An 18,919-nucleotide genomic window follows, 5' to 3' on the forward strand; every position below is an offset into this window, starting at 1 on the left:
ATGGAAATCAAAGTCCCTGATCATATTATCATAAAAGCCATGACATGTAACTCCTTTCTTTTCAATCAAAAGCAAAGTCAGGAAAGAATAATTTACAAAGCACTTGCCTGTATAATACATTCACAACAGACTGACCAAGGCCAAGAGAAACCAGCTGTCTCTACCTCCTGGGTTCTAATTAGCAATTAAATGTCTACCAAATATAACCCTGAATTATCTTAGCAAACTGTTGCAACTACAATGATGGGGAACCCAATAATCCATATCCAATGTAAAGGTGTAAATGAAGAGTAAAATATATTCCGTGATTTGGGTTGCTTTTGGTATTTTCATTAGAGGTAGGGCTTTTACATTTTAGACTTGCTTATTAGCTATGTAAGTAATTTCACAAAGCATTTTTGCAGAGCTGTTCTGTTTGCATGGGCCACGATGATGACATAGCAAATAAGGGTAGGGAGAGACCTCTGAGTTTCAATATTATCATGCTGTAGATCCCACTTTCAACTTTACTGAAAGGCTTATGGAATTCAGTTAAGTTACCTCCTCTCAGTCCGACTCAGAGGGCCACATATACAGTGTCTGGTGATATCCATGACCACTCGGATTAAACTGGAAGCCACTGAGCGAGAGCCTTGCTTGTTTTTGGGACTAAGACAAATACAAAATAAGGCTAGACACTAGGTCAAATTCATGGTGAGATACAAAAAGCCTAAGGCCCTAGTACAGGAAACACAGCACGCACGCATCTGAAGTGAATTATTGACAAATCAAACACTCTACTAGGGAGACAGTTCATTTCCAATGGGCAAGGGCTTTACTTCTAGGAAAGCATATTTTCTTCAATCTGGGGATAGGTCCAATAATAACATGGAATTCCTACAATTATTTTGTTTTAAAAACATCAGAGTTTAATATAGACTCTGGCTTTTTTAGTCATGAGTTGACTCGCTCTTTTGGGCCAAAAATTACTGTGACAGAGGGCAACAGAATAGATGTTCTTTTCTTAGTTGAGAAAGATGAGCTTCAAATACACTTCCAAATTTTTTTCTGCATGTGTTTAAAACCAGAGAGAATGCTACCATAATAGCATGTCAAGAGTCAGGAATGTTTTAAATCTGTGCTATGCTAATGCATATTTTACTTGTTATATAACTTAATTTTATTTACTCCCAAAAAGCAGCTGGAGAAATTATTCAAATTAAAGGGAACAACAACAACAAAAATTAACTGAATTATGGAAATTTGTCTACTAACAGCCCTATCTTAAAAAATAAAAACAAAAACCCAAACTGTTAGGTGCCATCTCCTCTGAGACACTATCTTAGAACAGACGGACATGATAATCAATTATAAGACTCTTAATTTGATAAAGTCCTTTTGAAAATGCATATGCAGGGATAGTTAAAACTGGTTAGCTTGAGTAGGCATGATATAAGCAACTTCATTGCCTAGCAAATGGTAAAAGCACATGGATCTACAGGAAATATTATTTGATGGCCTAAAAAACTTAACACTGTCTCCAAGAAGAAAAAAAGAAGTGCTTTCTGAGCTCTGAACATGACCCTGACAGTTCCAAGCCACCCTCAGGAAGTTTCTGGCTTTGACATATTTGTTGGGTTGGGTTGATGCGCTGTGTTGACAGCCCCTGACACTTGTGTGATCCTCCCACCTCCCAACACCCTCCTAAAGGCTTCAAACTGCAGAGTTGTGGGCTGTAGCTCTGGAGATAAGAGTTGACAAACTTTGGAAAGCTCTACCACGGAAGGATAAGCACTTGAGCACACAGAACACTAAAGGATTCTTGATCCTGCTGCTCGTTCCATTTCTCAGAAGTAGACAGATGTTCCAGAACAGAGGAATAAGAAACTCCCTCCTGTCCTACTGAGTTTTCAGGAGGGAAGGGAGGGATAAGAAAAAATTGTCTCATCTGTTGTTCCATATGTATATGTGCTTTTTGAGGTCCTTGATTTCTCAGTTTGGATTTAGAGCTGGCATATTACTGTATGGTTTTTCTTAAATTTGGTTTTCATTGTTTGGTAGAAAGACTGTCTATTAATTGATTCTTTCCTTGAAGGCAGATGACTGTGTGTGTGTGTGTGTATGTTGTGTGTTTCCTTCTTATTACCTTCCAAAACTTGGGAGTCTTTTTGAAACTGGCATTGGTCATATCTGTAAGATGTTAAGACCCTTTAAAGCATGTACCACATTTTATTAACCACTATACCACACACCAAGCCCAGTGTTCTGCCTCCCATGAGGTCCTCAATGAGTATTTATTTAACTGTTTTAACCGATTGGAGCATTTTTATATCTGTACCTTGTTTTCACTCACTGTAGCTATGTGGTTAGATTAATTTGGATTTAACTCAAGTGCTTCTGAAGGGAAGGGATAACCTGCCAAAGATTCCATTCGGCTGGCCTCATCGGGTATGAGTCAATTTCAGGCTGTGAATTCTGGAACCCCAGAAAACTTTTTCTAAATATCTCTATGTATTCACAAGAAACAGTGTGCTAGCAATCTGCTAAGATTCTATTATCATAATGCAAGACAGCACCAACAAAATGAATTTTCTTGAGAGCACAATTTCAAATTGAAGCAGCTCGGTGCAAATATTTAGATGTTATAGTGAAAGCAAAGGACATTGATGACCTTCACTCTGGTCATGGGCTGTATATTTGACATATTTTTCAGACACAATGGGACTACCATCCTTCCTTTTATCTTATTTCCTTTCCTGGAGTTACAGAGTTTGGAGCTGTGATGATAGGACAGAATATGAGTGGGAAATTGCCTTCTAAGGTCAACGTTTTATGAGAGAGAAATAAAACTGAGGTTCAAACAAGGAAAAAAGTCACTTTGAGTAGATCTTTTTTCATTTTAAGAGACATAGAAATAAATGGTCCAATCATAAAGTTAGGAAAAGAGAATCTAAAACTTGTCCATGAATGCAATTCTGTGTGTGTATGCACAATTAACTGTAAAATACAGAAAAGAACAATATGAATATGGAGCAGCTGAAGACAGAGAAGACACACACAAAGTCAGACCTCAGGGAAAGCGATGTGGCAACAGAAGGGGAGAAACAAGTGCAAATATGGGTCCAGGAGCCAGCAAGTAGCCATGCATGGGCTGATGCAGTTTCACACAGGTGAGCCTGTGGGGGCACCAGGAACCATAGACACATGGCCCTCTCCAGCACATTTACCAAGGCAGGCTGACAGGCAGAGATATCGACATTCTATTAGAAACCAGCTTAACAGAGTAAATCCTTATCTTGTGGAGTCAGCCTTTGGCCACATATTCTCTGCTTCTGCTATGTAGGGACTATCTATTTATAGATGTAAAGAAAAAAAAAAGGTTAACCAGCAATAGTCAACTAACCAGTGACCAAATAGGCAATCTATTTTCCTGAATTATTACTCAGCTTTCACAATCCAACCAGTTCTGATTACCCTGGCTTAAATCATTACTCTAGTAGTTTATTTCATTTTGCTGTTTCTAAGGTTTTTTTTTTGTTTTTTTGTTTTTTTTTTAAAGAAAGTTAAAAAAAAAAAAACAACAACCCATAATTCTGTTATAACTTCCCCTGGACTTTCTCCCTTTCTTATCCCCAGGCGAGCCATATATCTCTCCCATTATTTTCTGAGCCCAGAAATTTCCTAAATTTTTTCTTTACCTGTCTCCTGTTGCTAGTAGCGTGGGTTCCTTTCCCTCTAAAGGCTTTTGGAAAGCCAAAGAATTTAGAGGTGGAAGTTACTTTTGAGACAATCAAATCCCTCCTCCCCTCCTTTCTTCGACTGGAAAACAGAGCCAGATAATGTGAGAACCTCACCCAAACTCATGCAAAAGTGGGCCTGGATTCTAGCTTTGAACGCACGATTCGTGCCCTTTCTGAAGAGCACCAGGTGATGTGCAGAGGAGTATTCTTTAGCTACGGAATGGTTTACTCACAGGTATGTGTCTGCTTACAGACAATAACAAAGTGCATGACACAGAATGTTAGGGCTCCTGAGAGGCAGGGCTGGAGAGGGCCTGGTGGTGAGTGAGCCCAGGGCCACAGGGGACAGTGCAGCTTGGTGGTATGTGCCACACAGACCTGCTCTGCTGATGCTCACCGGGTAGGACCCTTCCAGCTCCACAATGCTCCCTCTATGAAACAGGAGAGCGATACAGCCTGCCTCCTGTGTTGAGCTCTGTGATTCTGGCTTGTCAATATTTCTAGTGAAATTGTACTTAGAATTTCATGTGTCTAACATATTCTATTAACATTTTTTGGTGAAAACAGAAGTCACGTATTAGTCAACATATTAGCTAACAGATAATCTAACATTTTTAATTACCTTGAAGCTAAGGAAAAAAAAAAAAACAGTCAAAAAAATGCTTCTGAAGATTGATTTAAAAATAAAATAGGATTTTTGGTCTAGTGTCTCAGAACACAAGAGATACACATGTTCCAGATATAGGTTCTGGAAGAGGATCAGGCCCTTTGGTCAGAGAGAGGCAGAAGCCAGGAGGGAGCTTGGGAATCTGGCTTTCTGAAATGCACACAACCCAGAAGAAACTCTATTTTAAGTTTTTGAACATTATAAACAATGACTTAATTTATTTCTACCTTAAAATAGCTGGATTTTCTCAATAACTTTTAAGAAGGGCATATTTATAAAACAAATTGATAACAGAACTTTTAGAACAAAAAGTTTGGGACAAATTTCATAAAAATAAATTTAAAATAGGTGACTGTCAATAATATGGTAAGTTCATTCATCTTAAAAAGATATAAAGTTACTTATCAAAAGGCGTAGGTGTTTAAAAAACTCGTGACTTACAGTGAAAGTGAGTAGGGTGGAGGTATTACTGTCTAGATTTTTAACTAGTTAATGTCTACCTTGTAAGCCTGTATCTGAAACACTGGTGAAAAATTACGGAGACAAAGTGAAGTCTGTAAAATTAGGTCCAAACATTGGAGACAGCAAGGAGTGGGAAGTGCAGAGAAAACACTGTGGTCTTAGAACTCTCTATCTTCTTGAGAAATAGCCCAGGTGGGCTGAGGTCTGGGCTGGTGGACACCAGGAGAACATGGACTCTCAGATGTATAGCCCAGGCTGGATCCATCCTCCAAATGCATCTGCCTCTGGTGAATCCATTTCTCTCAGGTAAGCTCAACCATTACAGAGAAGAATCTCTATTCAACACCTCTGCAAGCTTTGTTTTGTTTTAAAAACGGACCTGGTTTTATCTGGCAGATTTTCTGGTATCCCAAAGTAGCATTCCCTTTTGTATGATGGGAGAAAACCTAGTTTAACCTAGGTGGTCACAGCACTCTTCAAGAAGTGGAAGGTTAAAAATAATGGTTGGCTAAATGATACTTAAAGCTGAAGTGGTGGCTCACAGGCTCTTAAATCACATGTCTGCTCCTGGGTGGACTGCCAAATGGCAAGTGAAGAAAGAAGCAGAAAAAGAGCTGCTGGGGGGCACAAGGGGCTTAACTATAATGCTGCCCGAATTTCACCTGAAGACCAGAAGGGCATGAGTTTTTGGAAAAGGGTCAGCTATCTGCAACACACCACAAAATTCCTGCAATCAGAAAATGAAGCTAAAGGGCATCTATCTTGGTTAAATGTAGATTAGGGTAGATTAAAAATGGCCACAAATTCTTTGTGGCTTATCTCATCAAGAAGTGGAAGCTACTTTCCAACCCTTTGAATAAGGGCTTGTCCTAGGACTTCCTTTGACCAACAGAATATGGCAGAAGTGTTGTGTAACTTCCAACTCTTGGTCTCCAAAGGCTTTGCAACTTCCTCTCCTACTTCTGACATCACGTAGGGAGAGGGGTCTTTCCAGCCATCCCAGCTGAGTTTCCAAACACGGGAAGGACATCCAGTCCCAGTCAACCTGCCAGCTGGCTACAGAAGAACTGCTCAGTCAACACACAGAATCAGGACAAAGAATTAATCTTTGTCATTTTCAGCTACTTCTTTTGGGGCGGTTGTTACACAGCAATGAATAACTGAAACACATATGTGGTATGCAGATAGAAATGTGTTGGTGAGATGTAAATTCATATTCCCCGATATATTTCTTGGACATAAAAATAACAAAACATTGTTATCAAAAAAGCTCCAGTGGAAAGAGCACAGGGTTTTCAATAAAAAAAATAAAAAAACCTGGGTTGAAGCTTTGAACCTGCTCTGTCTCTTCTACCAAGGAAAATTTGTGATTTTCTGCAAGTCTCTTATTATCTCAATCTCCATTCTCATACCTATAAATTCCTCATAGAATTAAAGTGATGGTAAGATATGAATAGTGAAAATGCTTTATAAACAGCAGGCACATTACACATTTAAGCTGTGACTGCTATTGCTATCTATATGTCACTTAAAGTCTATCTTGGCTTTTTTCTTCCCTCCAAAGAAATAATTTGCATTAATGTAACTGTCTTGTAAGTTTCTGTTGTAAATTCTCTCATGCACAGCAGCATCTGTACATGCACACACACGCAGACACTCACAAAGGGACTTTCAAGGACCACAAGGTGTCCTAAACCTCACAGAGAGTCCCATTTTCCCTTTTGGTCATTGCGTAGTGTTTAGGCCCAGTATAAGGCCCAGAGCCACTAATTCTTATCCCTCTCCACCCTCTCCTGAAGGATAGAATGCACTGCCATATAACTCATATCATGTCTTCATGCCAACAGAAGAAAAAAGGATAAAAAGAAACGGCGGGATGCCTGGAAATCTAAGCCAAGTTGAGGGAAGGAAGAATTAAATAATGGTTAAAAATTAATTACATCACCCACAAGAATGATGTTCAAACAGGATGAAGTTCAAGAGAAAAGGCACAAAAGAGGTGAAAATGAAAGATAGGCCATTAAACAAGACAGAAAGGCAGCAAGGAAATAAGGAACAGCCTATATTTACAAAAGCCACAGGTAGAAGGGAAAACCAGTATTTGTCAGGGATGGAAGTGGAAAGTGAAACCCATGCACAGTAAGAACATCTGGAGAGTAGGGTCTGTCACTTGTAAGAACTCAATTCATGTTTGATGAATGGATGAATGAATCAAGTGAAAACATACAATTCAAGACAAAGCTAACAAATCAAGCTCACACAGAAATGCGGCAGTTAGGGGCCCGAATGGGTGAAATAGTCTCATAGGGAAGGGCAATTCCATTTGGATGAGAATGAAGGAGAGAGGAATGTATTCTTCAAGATAGGGGAGAAAAGTCCACAAATGCACTTTCTAGCCCATGAAAGTACAATAAATTCTTATAAAAAGGGAGTTGTTACTTTCACTGAAGGTAATTCTTTACAGCTAAAGTTTCAGATATTTTACCTTACTATGTCCTAAAATGTAAATGGCTTTCTCCCCTGATTTCTCCACATAATCAGCTTTGCTCTCAAATGGCTCTAACTTCTTAACAATGCTCTTATAAGTATGCTGGTAAAAGTCAAATAATCATAATAGGATCTTATATGTTCTATAATGTTCTTCTTTACGCCTAAAAATAATGCTCTTAAAGAGTGGACATTTGACATGGCTCACACACAAGAATAAAGTTACGTAGTTTTTCTCGTAAAATACTACCACTATTATTACATGTTAGGCTTTTTTTTTTTTCCATTTTCACCTGATTATTTGGGTTGTCAGTGTCTAATCAATGTACAACCTATCACCCCCTCACCCTCCTTAATAAGCAGGAATCCACTGAATATGCTAAACTAGGGTGAATGGGTCTACGCCACAGCCTGAGTATATTCTGCATTTACTGACTCATTCAGCACTAATGCATACAGAGGAAAAGAAAACATGACACGATTCCTGGCCTTTACAAACATCATATAGCTGATGAGACAAGACTTCATGCATGCGACAATTCAATAACTATGTATGAAAGTCGATAATTAATTGACAGCATAGGAAAGGATATGTGGGAAGTTTCTAGGCAGTGGGACATGTGTTGGTTGAAGCATGAAGACCACGTGGATAGAGGAGAAATTAATTAAGAGTCCTGCTGGATGAGCAATATGAAAAGAGATGGAATGGAGAGAGAAAGGCATCCCATGCTGTGAGAGATGACTGCCGTGCTTGGAATGGAGAGTTTCTACAGGATTGAGGAATACCGCACCATAAAGATGGGGACTGGGGGAAAAGTGCAAGGGTTTGAAAACGAGACAGGGAGTAGTATTACAACCCAATGGCAGGAAGGTAACTAGAAACTAAAAATATTCATTCTTTTTCTTTTCTTCAACATATAAATCATCTTGGGTAAGAGAGGGCCTGTTTGTTCATCCATTCATTCACCAATAGATGTGGGCTGACCTATTATATTTAGGTAGAAGAGGCTACAAAATACTCCCTTTCCTTGAGAATCACACAGGACAGGAGAGATAGACAAAAAAAACATCAGTGTGTTCAATGTGTTATGAAAAGTGCTATGATAAAAAGATACACGGGGGATGGATGACAACGGAGCAGAGAGGGACTCTTAAGTCATCTTCAGGGGCCAAAAAATGACAAGACTTCAAAGAGCAGGAAATGCAGTCTTGAAGGAGAGGCAGAAGCTGCCTATATGTATGTAGAGGGGCAAGGGAGTCCAGGGAGAGGTAGTGGCAACTGCAAAGGCACAGGGCTCGTGAGAGAGCTGGAGGAGGAGACCCTGTTCAAAGGGAACAAATGAGCAGGGGATGAGTATGGGTCACTGATTATCTGACATACAGGAAACTAAAGAGCTGTGAGAACCTATCCCTTCTCTGCAAATAATTTACAGTGGGATGTTGAATGACTTCCTTCTCTGTTTTCAACGTCTTGATTAGAGGCAAATTTAACTTTGGCCATTCTTCATTTCTGAATGCTGAAGTCAAAATTATGTCGATACAGTAATAATCATCTTCAAGTTTTATTTTCTAGACTCACAGAAGCTTGAGGATAAAATGGAAGGCATCTAGTTCAACCTCCTTTCCAACCTAATATAATTCTTCTAAGCATACCAGGCAGGTGGCCATCCAGACGGAAAGAAATCTATCCAGCTCCAAGGAGCTCTGGCTGCCTCAGGAAGCAGCCAATTCACTACAGAACATCACTAGTTGTGGGAAAGTTTCTTCTTAAATTGAGACTAAATATACCTTCCTGTAGCTTCTACCCATTTCAACCCCCCAGAGTGACTGAAAAAATAGCTGACCATGCCTCCTATGTGCAGATGGCGCTATGTGACATTTATAACAGTGAACTGAGAAGTCTATTTTCCTCACTAAAGGACTTTCTCATTAACAACTGGCTTAGTTTTGATTAATTAGGTTCTCCAATATAATGTACCACCTTCCTTTTCAGGAAGACCCCGAAGGGACATCTGTTACTGTTAGTGATGCTCCATTTATCTCCTTTACTGATTAGTAATACCTTATATTTGCAAAATATTTCACCCTGTCCTAAGCATCTGCACATAAATTATCACATTCTAATGTCATAGGAAGTTTGCTGCACCAATGTATGTTATCTTCACAAAAATCTTTGCATCTGTTTTATGATACAGTATAAAGGACATGTCTTAGAGAATCCTAGGTTTGACAGAACAAAGGCTAGGAGATGCCAAAGATCTAACTTATTTTATGAGAAGAAAGAAGGAAAAAGTAATTATCAGAACAAATTCTGGATGTCTCTTCAATTACGGACAAATAACTGATACTTACCTTACCCATGGACCACATATACTCTACTCCTATCTTATCCAACCATTTGCATAATCACAGGTACTCATGCAACAAACCTAGAAGCTAAATGCCTGGCACTGGGACTGAGGAAGAAGAGGTTGGAAATTGAGTTAAATAAGGTACAGTTTTAACTCATCCTATTAAATGTAGAACGAAAGCTGAAACACATGAGATGACTTAGTCATAAAGATGGCGTGTTGACCTGCAAAAGATGGAAGGGAGGTCATGGCAGAGAAGAGGGGTGAGTAGTGGGGGGAAAACAGACTGTAAACCCTACATTTCCAAGAACAGTCTTCCCCAAAGCCAAGTACGAAGGAGGGACAGCTCTATGGTGGTGCTTTGTAGACTAAAAAGGACAGGACCCGGAGATCCTCATGTTCTAGAGAAAAACTAGTTCTAGGGGGCTAAGTGCATGCCCTGCTACTAGGGTTAAAATGACAGTGGCTCTTCCCCGCAGTCAAGCCAAAGAGAGACGTGTTTGTTATTCCAGAAAGCATTGTAAGAATTAAGACTCCTCTTGGCCTCAGCAAGAAATGGGTCTGGGTAGATGTGTGATTCCAAACATCAAGGGTCCCTGTGGAGCAGTGCTGTGAAGCATGCAATGTTTCATCACACTGAACATGTTGTTTAAGCACCTACAAGATTCACTGCAGAGGATCAAATGATGTGCCTACTCTTCATAGACACCTCACTGCCTGCCTCCCTATCTATACACAGAGGGGCATATTTGCTTATATAGGTCCCAGGCCTCAAAAGTGTACAGGCACCCTTATAGAAAGAATCTATAAGGGTTAACGACTTAACCTGATGACACCTGGTTTTGATCTGAGGAAAGATATACGTAAATACCAAGTAATGCAAACAGTTCAGTGATTTCTTCCAGAGAAACATGAAAGGACTAGGTTTCTCATGGGAAAACAAACTGCATGCTCAAAATGTACCTTAGATGATGCTAACAAACAAGGAGAAAACTTGACAAACTAATGGCAACTAACCTTGTTGGCAAAGTACAGCAACCATCTGCAGTGAGTCTGACTTGAGTTTCGTAGCTATCCGGGGGACACGCGGTCTGCTGAACAGGAGGGCATTCCACAGTCCTGCAGTCCACACCGAAAACTGAAAGGGGGCAAACAGAGAGGCACCGTTTATTGTTACATTTACTTGCTTTTGGAGTCCCTAAATGAAATACTAGCTCTTGACAAATTCCCAAAGTCTCCTTGCTTCCAGAAGCCCAGTCCTAGTGTTGGCATGTTACTCCAGTTAATGCTACAGAACTGCAATATTCCTCAAATTTTCTGTGTAGGGAAAGAGGTGGGGATGAGATATTCAAGAGTTACAATGAAGACAGAGAAAGAATTAAACCAGCAGTGGTTACATGGATAGTGACAGTTAGCCAGAGGCATTTCTGATTGATAGAATAGTTCAAGAGATGGACAAAGGATCACTTTGCTTGGAGCGTTTATCTAGCAGTTAAAAAAAAAAAAAGAAAGAAAAAGAAAAATCCAAACAGAAAAACAACTGGCTGATGATTAGAAACTTGCAAAGAGGAAATCACTATAACTCAGAAGTGTTCACAGACCACATTGGAAATGCTGCCACAAGAGCAAGGATGTTAGAAATAATATAAAGCAAGAAACAGCTGGGACACAATAGTACATCAAATGTTGGCAAAGAGGGTGAGTAAACAGTCAAAGATGACTTGGCACATGCTATAAAGTAAAGAGGGCAGATGGGGGGGGAATTGGCAAAGAGAAAGATTGGGGCTGACTGTTACATTATGAAACTTCCGGCGTTTTGATGCATGTATTCATCTAAAAATAACTTTGTTTTATGTACGATGATTGTTTTTAAATGTAATAATTCAAAGTGGCAGATATAGCTGCAAATAAGGTATCTGACCTTCTCTGGGGAAATGAAGCAGACTGCCATAGTACCGTGAATTTTAACCCTACCTCCCCAGTCAAGCATACTTTGAAGGAGAAAAAGAAAAGAGGAAAAGACACGCTCGCTCTCTAAAGGCACTTATGTACCAGTGGATTATCACTCTGGTTCTCTGACTAGAAGGCCAGAAGTCAAGCTGCCATTAGCCCAAAGTGGCAGATTCACAGGACACCGGTGAAAAGGCCCATCTTCGTGTGAAAGGAGAGGCCAGGGGTGGCTGAGGAGGGATCTGCTACCCTCTGATGCAAAGGAACAAGGCTGCTGAGACAGAGCTCGTGCATACCTGGTTTGCACTCATAGAGGTCACAGCACTCTCCCGGCTTCCCTGAGGCTTTTGACACTAGTATGTTCAGGTTTCCCGGCTGGCAGACTTTGCGCAGACAGCCTGCGGGGTTGCACACGCAGCGGCTGGGTAAGGGACAGCACTCCCCGGGAGGAGCGTAACCCTCGATCAGAACAGAATCTTCAGGACAACGTGGAGAGAACTGGACTTCACAGCGGGCCTTGGAGCAATCTGGCTTCTCTTCTAAATGGGAGAGAAAGAATTTAGCTTATGCCCAGGGCAGTGTGGGGCACTTTCAACAGAAGAACAGACAGTCCTGATGATCTATTTAAGTAGCCAAAGAGGAGGGCAGGGAAAGAAATTCAGTGTAAACTTTCAAATGTAGTTTAACTAACAACGAAAACCTCACCCAAGATCTACCCATGACACCAAAATATGAGCCTGAAATTCCCTTCTTCTCCGTCTTCCTACCCACTTGTGTTAAACAATGAACATCTGGAGCAATGACCAAAATGAAGAAAGCTGAAGGGAAGATGCACCCATGGCGTGGAGAATCTGAAAACTGGACCCATTCTTTCACTAACTGAAAGATCTTTGAATTCAAAAGAGCTTTAAAGGCTGTTCTTTGAAAACAGTGTACCTTAAAACACAAATAAATCACGGCTACTTCAGAAACCGGAGACAACGCGTATGACAATCAACATGGAGGAACTCTACCTGCACACTCTTGAGTATCAATGGTATTCTATTAAGAGTCTGTGACTTTATGATGTGGCAGCTTAGCAAGATGGATAATGAGCCAAATTCCCGTGTAATTTCCTGAAATGGCACCAGATGTGTTTCTATTTCTAGCAGAGCTCCATCAAACGCACCTTATTCCCCTCTCTCTAATATTATCTGCTGACCCATTTGCTGTATCTCAATTTTAGAGATGGGAAAATTAAAACAAGGTTGGTTTACTCAGATTTTACAATGGGGGAGCAAAGCCCTGGCTTCTAGAACCCCAGTCCACAGTTTAGCTTCTTGGGTTGAGTTTTAAGAGACCTATACGAACATAAGGCCCTTGAGGAAAAGATAGAAATAGACTTTGAGGAAAAGATAGAAATAGACTAAAAGACATTATCACAGCCCAGGACCTTTGGTGGGAGATGGGGAGTTCAGGACACGTTAGGTGAAAATGATGCCGGTTAGTACCAGGCAATGTTTCCGTAAGTGTTAATTGGTCTTCCTAAAGTAAAACCCAAACACAGAATTGCGTAGTAGGATAAGACCCAAAACGTCACTTAGTTTAGTTTCCTCATTTTGTAGATAAAGAACCTGAGGCTCCAGAGCTTAAGGGACCTGCTAAGGTCATTGGTAAACTTAAAGCAAGAATCCAGGTCTCCTCATTCCAGTCTACTCAGGTCTTGATATCATAGCAGCGGATCTCTTTCTAAAACCATGCCTGTTCCTTTAGTCATTTTCTACCTTGATTGCTGTATCTTTCCTCTTCCTTATCTATTTCTTGTCTACGTAAGACATAACATAAGGGATCCTTCATACTTATAGTTCTAGTAAATTCACTGAAACACTGACTGAGGACCTGCTGCTTTAGCAGCTTGGGATATGTCAGTAAAGAGGAAAGACACAGGTTCCTGCCCTCATTAGCTGATATGGTAGTGGAGGATGACAGAACATAAGTAACAAACATTATAAAGAAGCAAATTATATAGTAGTAAAGGGTGATATGTGCTATGAGGGGAAAACAAGAACAGAGTAAGAAGGAATTGGAATGCTTAGAAGAAGTGGGTAGCAGTTACAACGTGGTGAGAATGGATGGGCATGATCGATAAGTTTATGGCTGAACAAAGACTTGAAGGAGTGAGGGAATGAGCCATGGAGATACTTGGGAGAATAGCATCCCAGCAGAAGGAACTGCTGACGCAGGCTTGTGTGTCCCAGGAAGAGTAAGAACGTCAGTGTGGCTGAGGCACAGCAAGTGAGAGGAGAAACAGGAGATGAGGTTGGATGAGCAGCAGGGGTACCTGGTCATTTAGAACCCTTTATGCCATTTTCAAGACTGTACCGTTCACTATGAGACAAATTAGAGCTTTGATTACAGAAAGAGGAAGAGAATAATTCAGAAAAACAGGTCCCTTCTTAGAAAGATAGGACTTTGGGAACCTGGGCAACAACAGGAAGGCGCATAATATCTGGGGAGGAAGGAGACGTGGGAGAAGGTTGGAAAGGCACTTGGCAAGAAAGAATATGGAGGAAGACAAATGCTCGCACTGTTTACCACAGCTGGGTACAGGGTGTGTTGGAGAAGGAGATCAGATGGGTTGAGTCTTAATGCTGCCTTCCTTCTGCCACCTACCTTATGACTACACTTAATTTTCCTGTTGGATAGAATACTACTTCATGGCACCTGTCCCTCCTCACTCAGGGGAAACATTCATTTGCAGGCCTCTACCCTCCCTGTGGCTACCACCCACATGCCAATACCCAATAAGCAGCTTAAAGCAGAATGGAAAATAAAACAGCCTCTGTACTAAGAGCAGACGTCATTAACACACATGCCATGTGCTCATGTCACAATAACCCCAGAAGGTGAGTTACTATTTGCTCCATTTTACAGACGATGAAACTGAGATTCAGATTTATTTGCCCAAGGTCACACAGGTAATAAATGGTGATGTGGTGATGTGCAACTTGGTCCATCTGGTTCCAGCTATGCTCCTCTGTAATAATAGGACTCCTGTCTCAGGAATCACTACTGTGATCCTGAGAAATCAGCTGATTTCTCTGGACACAGCTCCTTCCCTATCAGAAATGTGGTTTTTGTTAAAGCTACCAGGTTAGCTGCATCCCTGCTCCCTCTTACCAGTCTTATCTCATTGCGTGTCTCATGGGAGCTACAGCCTATATGCCACATGTGCTTGGGTCAAACAGGAGTCTCAGAGAATCCATCTAGCCCACTTTCATAGTATAACCCCCCAAGGAACTGCCGTGAGAAGAGAACATGATTAACTAATAAGGAATTCCACTCTCAGAGCCCCATCAGAGTGGAGGAGAATAAATCAAAGAGGTGAGGAGGAGAAGGCGAATCTTGAATGTATGCGGATTAAGTTGGAGTTTGTAAAGTGCATTTGGTAGACTGCTTATCTGGCAAACACATTGTTTTATAATTAAGAAAAGCTTTGTGACTTTGATTGCAAATAGCACTTAATTCCTACTCTTGTTAATGTGCTGTCATTAACATATTCTTATCATATTCTATTAATTTTTATTTTACAAAAAATTTAGTATATAATAATCAGAATTTTCAAACGTATGCTTCAATTAAACATTTCCACTAAAACCCAACATATTAGATCTTGCTGGTTATCACACTCTTTTTTTTGTTTTGTTTTGTTTTTTTTTTTTTGAGACGGAGTCTTGTTCTATCGCCAGGCTGGAATACAGTGGTGCAATCTCTCAGCTCACTGCAACCTCCACCTCCTGGGTTCAAGCAATTCTTCTGTCTCAGCCTCCTGAGTAGCTGGGACTACAGGTGCGCGCCACCATGTCCACCTAATTTTTGTATTTTTAGTAGAGATGGGGTTTCACCATGTTGGCCGGGCTGGTCTTGATCTCCTGATGTTGTGATCCACCCGCCTCAGCCTCCCAAAGTGCTGGGATTACAGGAGTGAGCCACCGCGCCCGGCTGGTTATCCCACTCTCTAAGTTATTTTTGACAGTCCCAACATTGTCACCTCTCAACGTGTGTTTTGCAGTTCGAGCCTGAAGAGATGGATTTATTTCTTAAGAGCTGCCTTTGTAATAAAAGTGGAATAAGGTAGGCTACCAAAGACACAGTCTTAAGTGTAAATCGATCAGAGTTTGACAGCTAGAAGGGATGTAAGAATGTAAAAAATGCAGGTTAAATCTTATTAAATGCTTTTCAACTTTTCTCAAGATGATCACACTGGCTTTCTCTTTAATTTATTAATATAATCAGTTGGATTTTAAATCATCCTTGTGTTCTAAGAATAAACTGTTTCTAAAGATCCTGTTGAATTTGACTTCCTAACATTTTAAGATTTTTAAATTTATAAACTTGAGTAATGTTCATCTTTAGTTCTCTCTCTTTTATGCTGGCCTTATCCAATTTTAGTTTCAAAGTTACACTAACTTTTTTTTTTTTTTTTTTTGAGACGGAGTCTCGCTCTGTCACCCAGGCTGGAGTGCAGTGGTGCAATCTCAGCTCACTGCAAGCTCTGCCTCCCAGGTTCACGCCATTCTCCTGCCTCAGCCTCCTGAGTAGCCGGGACCACAGGCACTCACCACCATGCCCAGCTAATTTTTTGAATTTTTAGTAGAGACGGGGTTTCACTGTGTTAGCCAAGATTCGATCTCCTGACCTTGTGATCCACCTGCCTCCGCCTCCCAAAGTGCTGGGATTACAGGCATGAGCCACCCTGTCCGGCCTATACTAACTCTTTCAATGAGCTGTTTAGCATTCTACCTGTTTCTCTGCTGTAAAACCATTCAAATAACACAGGAATTATCTATTCCTTGATGTTTTCATACTACTCACCTGTGAAACTATCTGAACTCGGTATGCTTTTTTGAAGGGGGAAGGGACAGATTTCTTCTTTGGTTATTATTCGGGTGTCCTACCTATTTTAGAATTATCATTCCTAACTTATATTTTAGCAAAAAGTATATAATCCATCTAGATTTTCAAGTTCATTTCATACTTTATTGATCAAGCTTTCTTTTTTGTACTTTATGTTAGTGCTTTTAAGTTTTTGAATCTCTTACTTCTTTGTCTTGCAGATGATTTTGTTAGTTTTCCTCTAGTGTTTTTTTTTTTTTTTTTTTTTGAGACGGAGTCTCACTCTGTCACCCAGCTGGAGTGCAGTGGCGTGATCTCGGCTCACTGCAAGTTCTGCCTCCCGGGTTCATGCCATTCTCCTGCCTCAGCCTCCCGAGTAGCTGGGACTACAGGCGCCCGCCACCTCACCTGGCTAATTTTTTGTATTTTTAGTAGAGACGGGGTTTCACCGTGTTAGCCAGGATGGTCTCGACCTCCTGACCTCGTGATTCGCCTGCCTCGGCCTCCCAAAGTGCTGGGATTACAGGCGTGAACCACTGCACCCAACCTCCTCTAGTGTTTTAAGATTAATGGTTGGTTCATTTCTATTTGGTTGTCTTATAACAAATACATTTCTTAGAGTTATTATACAAACAATTTTAATTATGCTTTGAATACTTCAATCAAATATTGCTTTGGTTATATTCTGATTTTTGATATCTATTGCTTTCAATGTGACTTGTTGCTAAGTAATTTATATGTTTCCTTTTTAAAGACTTTTTAGAAGAGTGATATTAAATTTCTGCATAGGTAGATTTTGGGGAGCTTTCTTTTTTAATTTATAGTCTTACTGCCTGGTTGCCAGAGAATGTAGGCTGTACAATTCTCTACTTTTGTTAACTTCTTGAGTTTTGTATGTTTTTGGTTTTTAGCACGTGTGTATGTATGTGTGGCCTCATAACCAATTTTAAAATAGATGAGTATTTGAAAAGAACATATATCCTCTTTATTACATATAATCTTGCATAGCTATTAAATCAAGCTTAATTATGACATTCTGACTACCTATACCTCACATTTTTTATCTGATTTCCGAGAGGGATCTGTAAAATCTACTACAAGCCAGTAACTTATCTTCAAATTTCCAGCACTTACTTTAATTTTTCAAAGCTATGTTTTTAACTTCATGACTAGCAGCCATAAGATTCAAGCCTTCAAATTGTGAAGTTATGCTTTCAAATAATTTAGATTTCCAGTCTCCATCTTTCTTATTTTGTAATTAACATTCCTTTTTCTCTTATTTCAATCCTCTATTCACCTTTCAATAAATTATCTAGAATCCCTACTCACCCCGCATCTTCCTCTGCCCCGAACTAGTCACCAGCTTGTCACTTAAATGTAGTACAATTACCATAACATCAGGAATTGTTTTTCTGAAACCTTTTTTTTCAGCCTTTTCTATAAATTCTCCCATCAGATTTTATTTATTCTTCTCTGTCTCTATTCTATGTTTCTTCCATGGAGAAAATAAGGATAAAACTAAAGCCACTCCATCAATTAGAAGGTTTTTCTGACATTACTTCTGAATTTTTAATTTTATCTATTTGAAAAGAAGTCTCTCCTAACTCTTTCCCTGTGGTGTCTAACAGATCTATATATAATACTTAAACTAACTTTTATGTCTGATTACACTGATAACAGTGCAACAGACATTTAAAAAAAAAAAAAAAAGCCTGCCCAGATACAGATAAACCAAAGTGACAATATCACTTGCAACAGAAGTAATTATGGAAAAATAACCTGGTTTCATCATCTTAATAATCTTTAAGAAGTTAGTATTAAAATACTGACAGGCTCACCCAATATAAACTGATTTTACCATAACCCTGGAAAGTTTCTATCAATCCTGGTCACTTTAATGTGTATGACTGGATCTTGGCCATTTTTAGGCCCTCTTCAGGTCCATGTCAAGAAAGTATAGATTGGTGCGAAAGCAATCACCGTTTTTGCCATTGAAAGTAATGACAAAAACTGCGATTACTTTTGCACCAACCTAATACAATCATGATCTACAAGAGGCAAATGCATGCAAGAGTTTCTGCTTAAAAGCAAATTTAAATAAAACACAAAGACAAATGAAAAACTACTGGTGGTAAGAGGAAAAAAAAGAAGATAAAAATTATATTGGCAAATTACCATTATTTCTATTTAAATTTTGTAGAGTCCCATACATCTGACACCGAAAACTTCCATTTTGAAATCTCTTCTCATTCTTCATTCTCTCTCTCTCTCTCTCACACACACACACACACACACACACACACACACACACACACACACACACAACACACACACACACACACACACACACACACACACACACACACACACAGTGAGATACACAGCCATCCTGAGACAATCCTTGGGCG

The 18,919-nt window shown here is 39.9% G+C and overlaps 1 protein-coding gene across 4 annotated transcripts in view; it reads right to left on the minus strand.

Annotated features, from left to right (window-relative positions):
* Positions 1–18,919, minus strand: part of CRIM1 (cysteine rich transmembrane BMP regulator 1) — a 198,558-nt gene that overhangs the window by 98,229 nt on the left and 81,410 nt on the right. For 2 of the 4 annotated variants that reach the window (XM_032178495.2, XM_032178497.2), the window contains exons 3-4: positions 11,933–12,175; positions 10,704–10,824 (exon numbers count right to left, since the gene is read on the minus strand). In XM_032178495.2, the coding sequence (XP_032034386.1) occupies positions 10,704–10,824; positions 11,933–12,175 (364 nt within the window). The remainder of the gene's footprint in view (positions 1–10,703; positions 10,825–11,932; positions 12,176–18,919) is intronic. The other 2 variants (XM_032178499.2, XM_032178498.2) reach the window with 1 other exon arrangement.

Source organism: Hylobates moloch, unplaced genomic scaffold (genome assembly GCF_009828535.3).
Source record: "Hylobates moloch isolate HMO894 unplaced genomic scaffold, HMol_V3 SCAFFOLD_15, whole genome shotgun sequence".
NCBI classification, from domain to species: Eukaryota; Metazoa; Chordata; class Mammalia; order Primates; family Hylobatidae; genus Hylobates; species Hylobates moloch.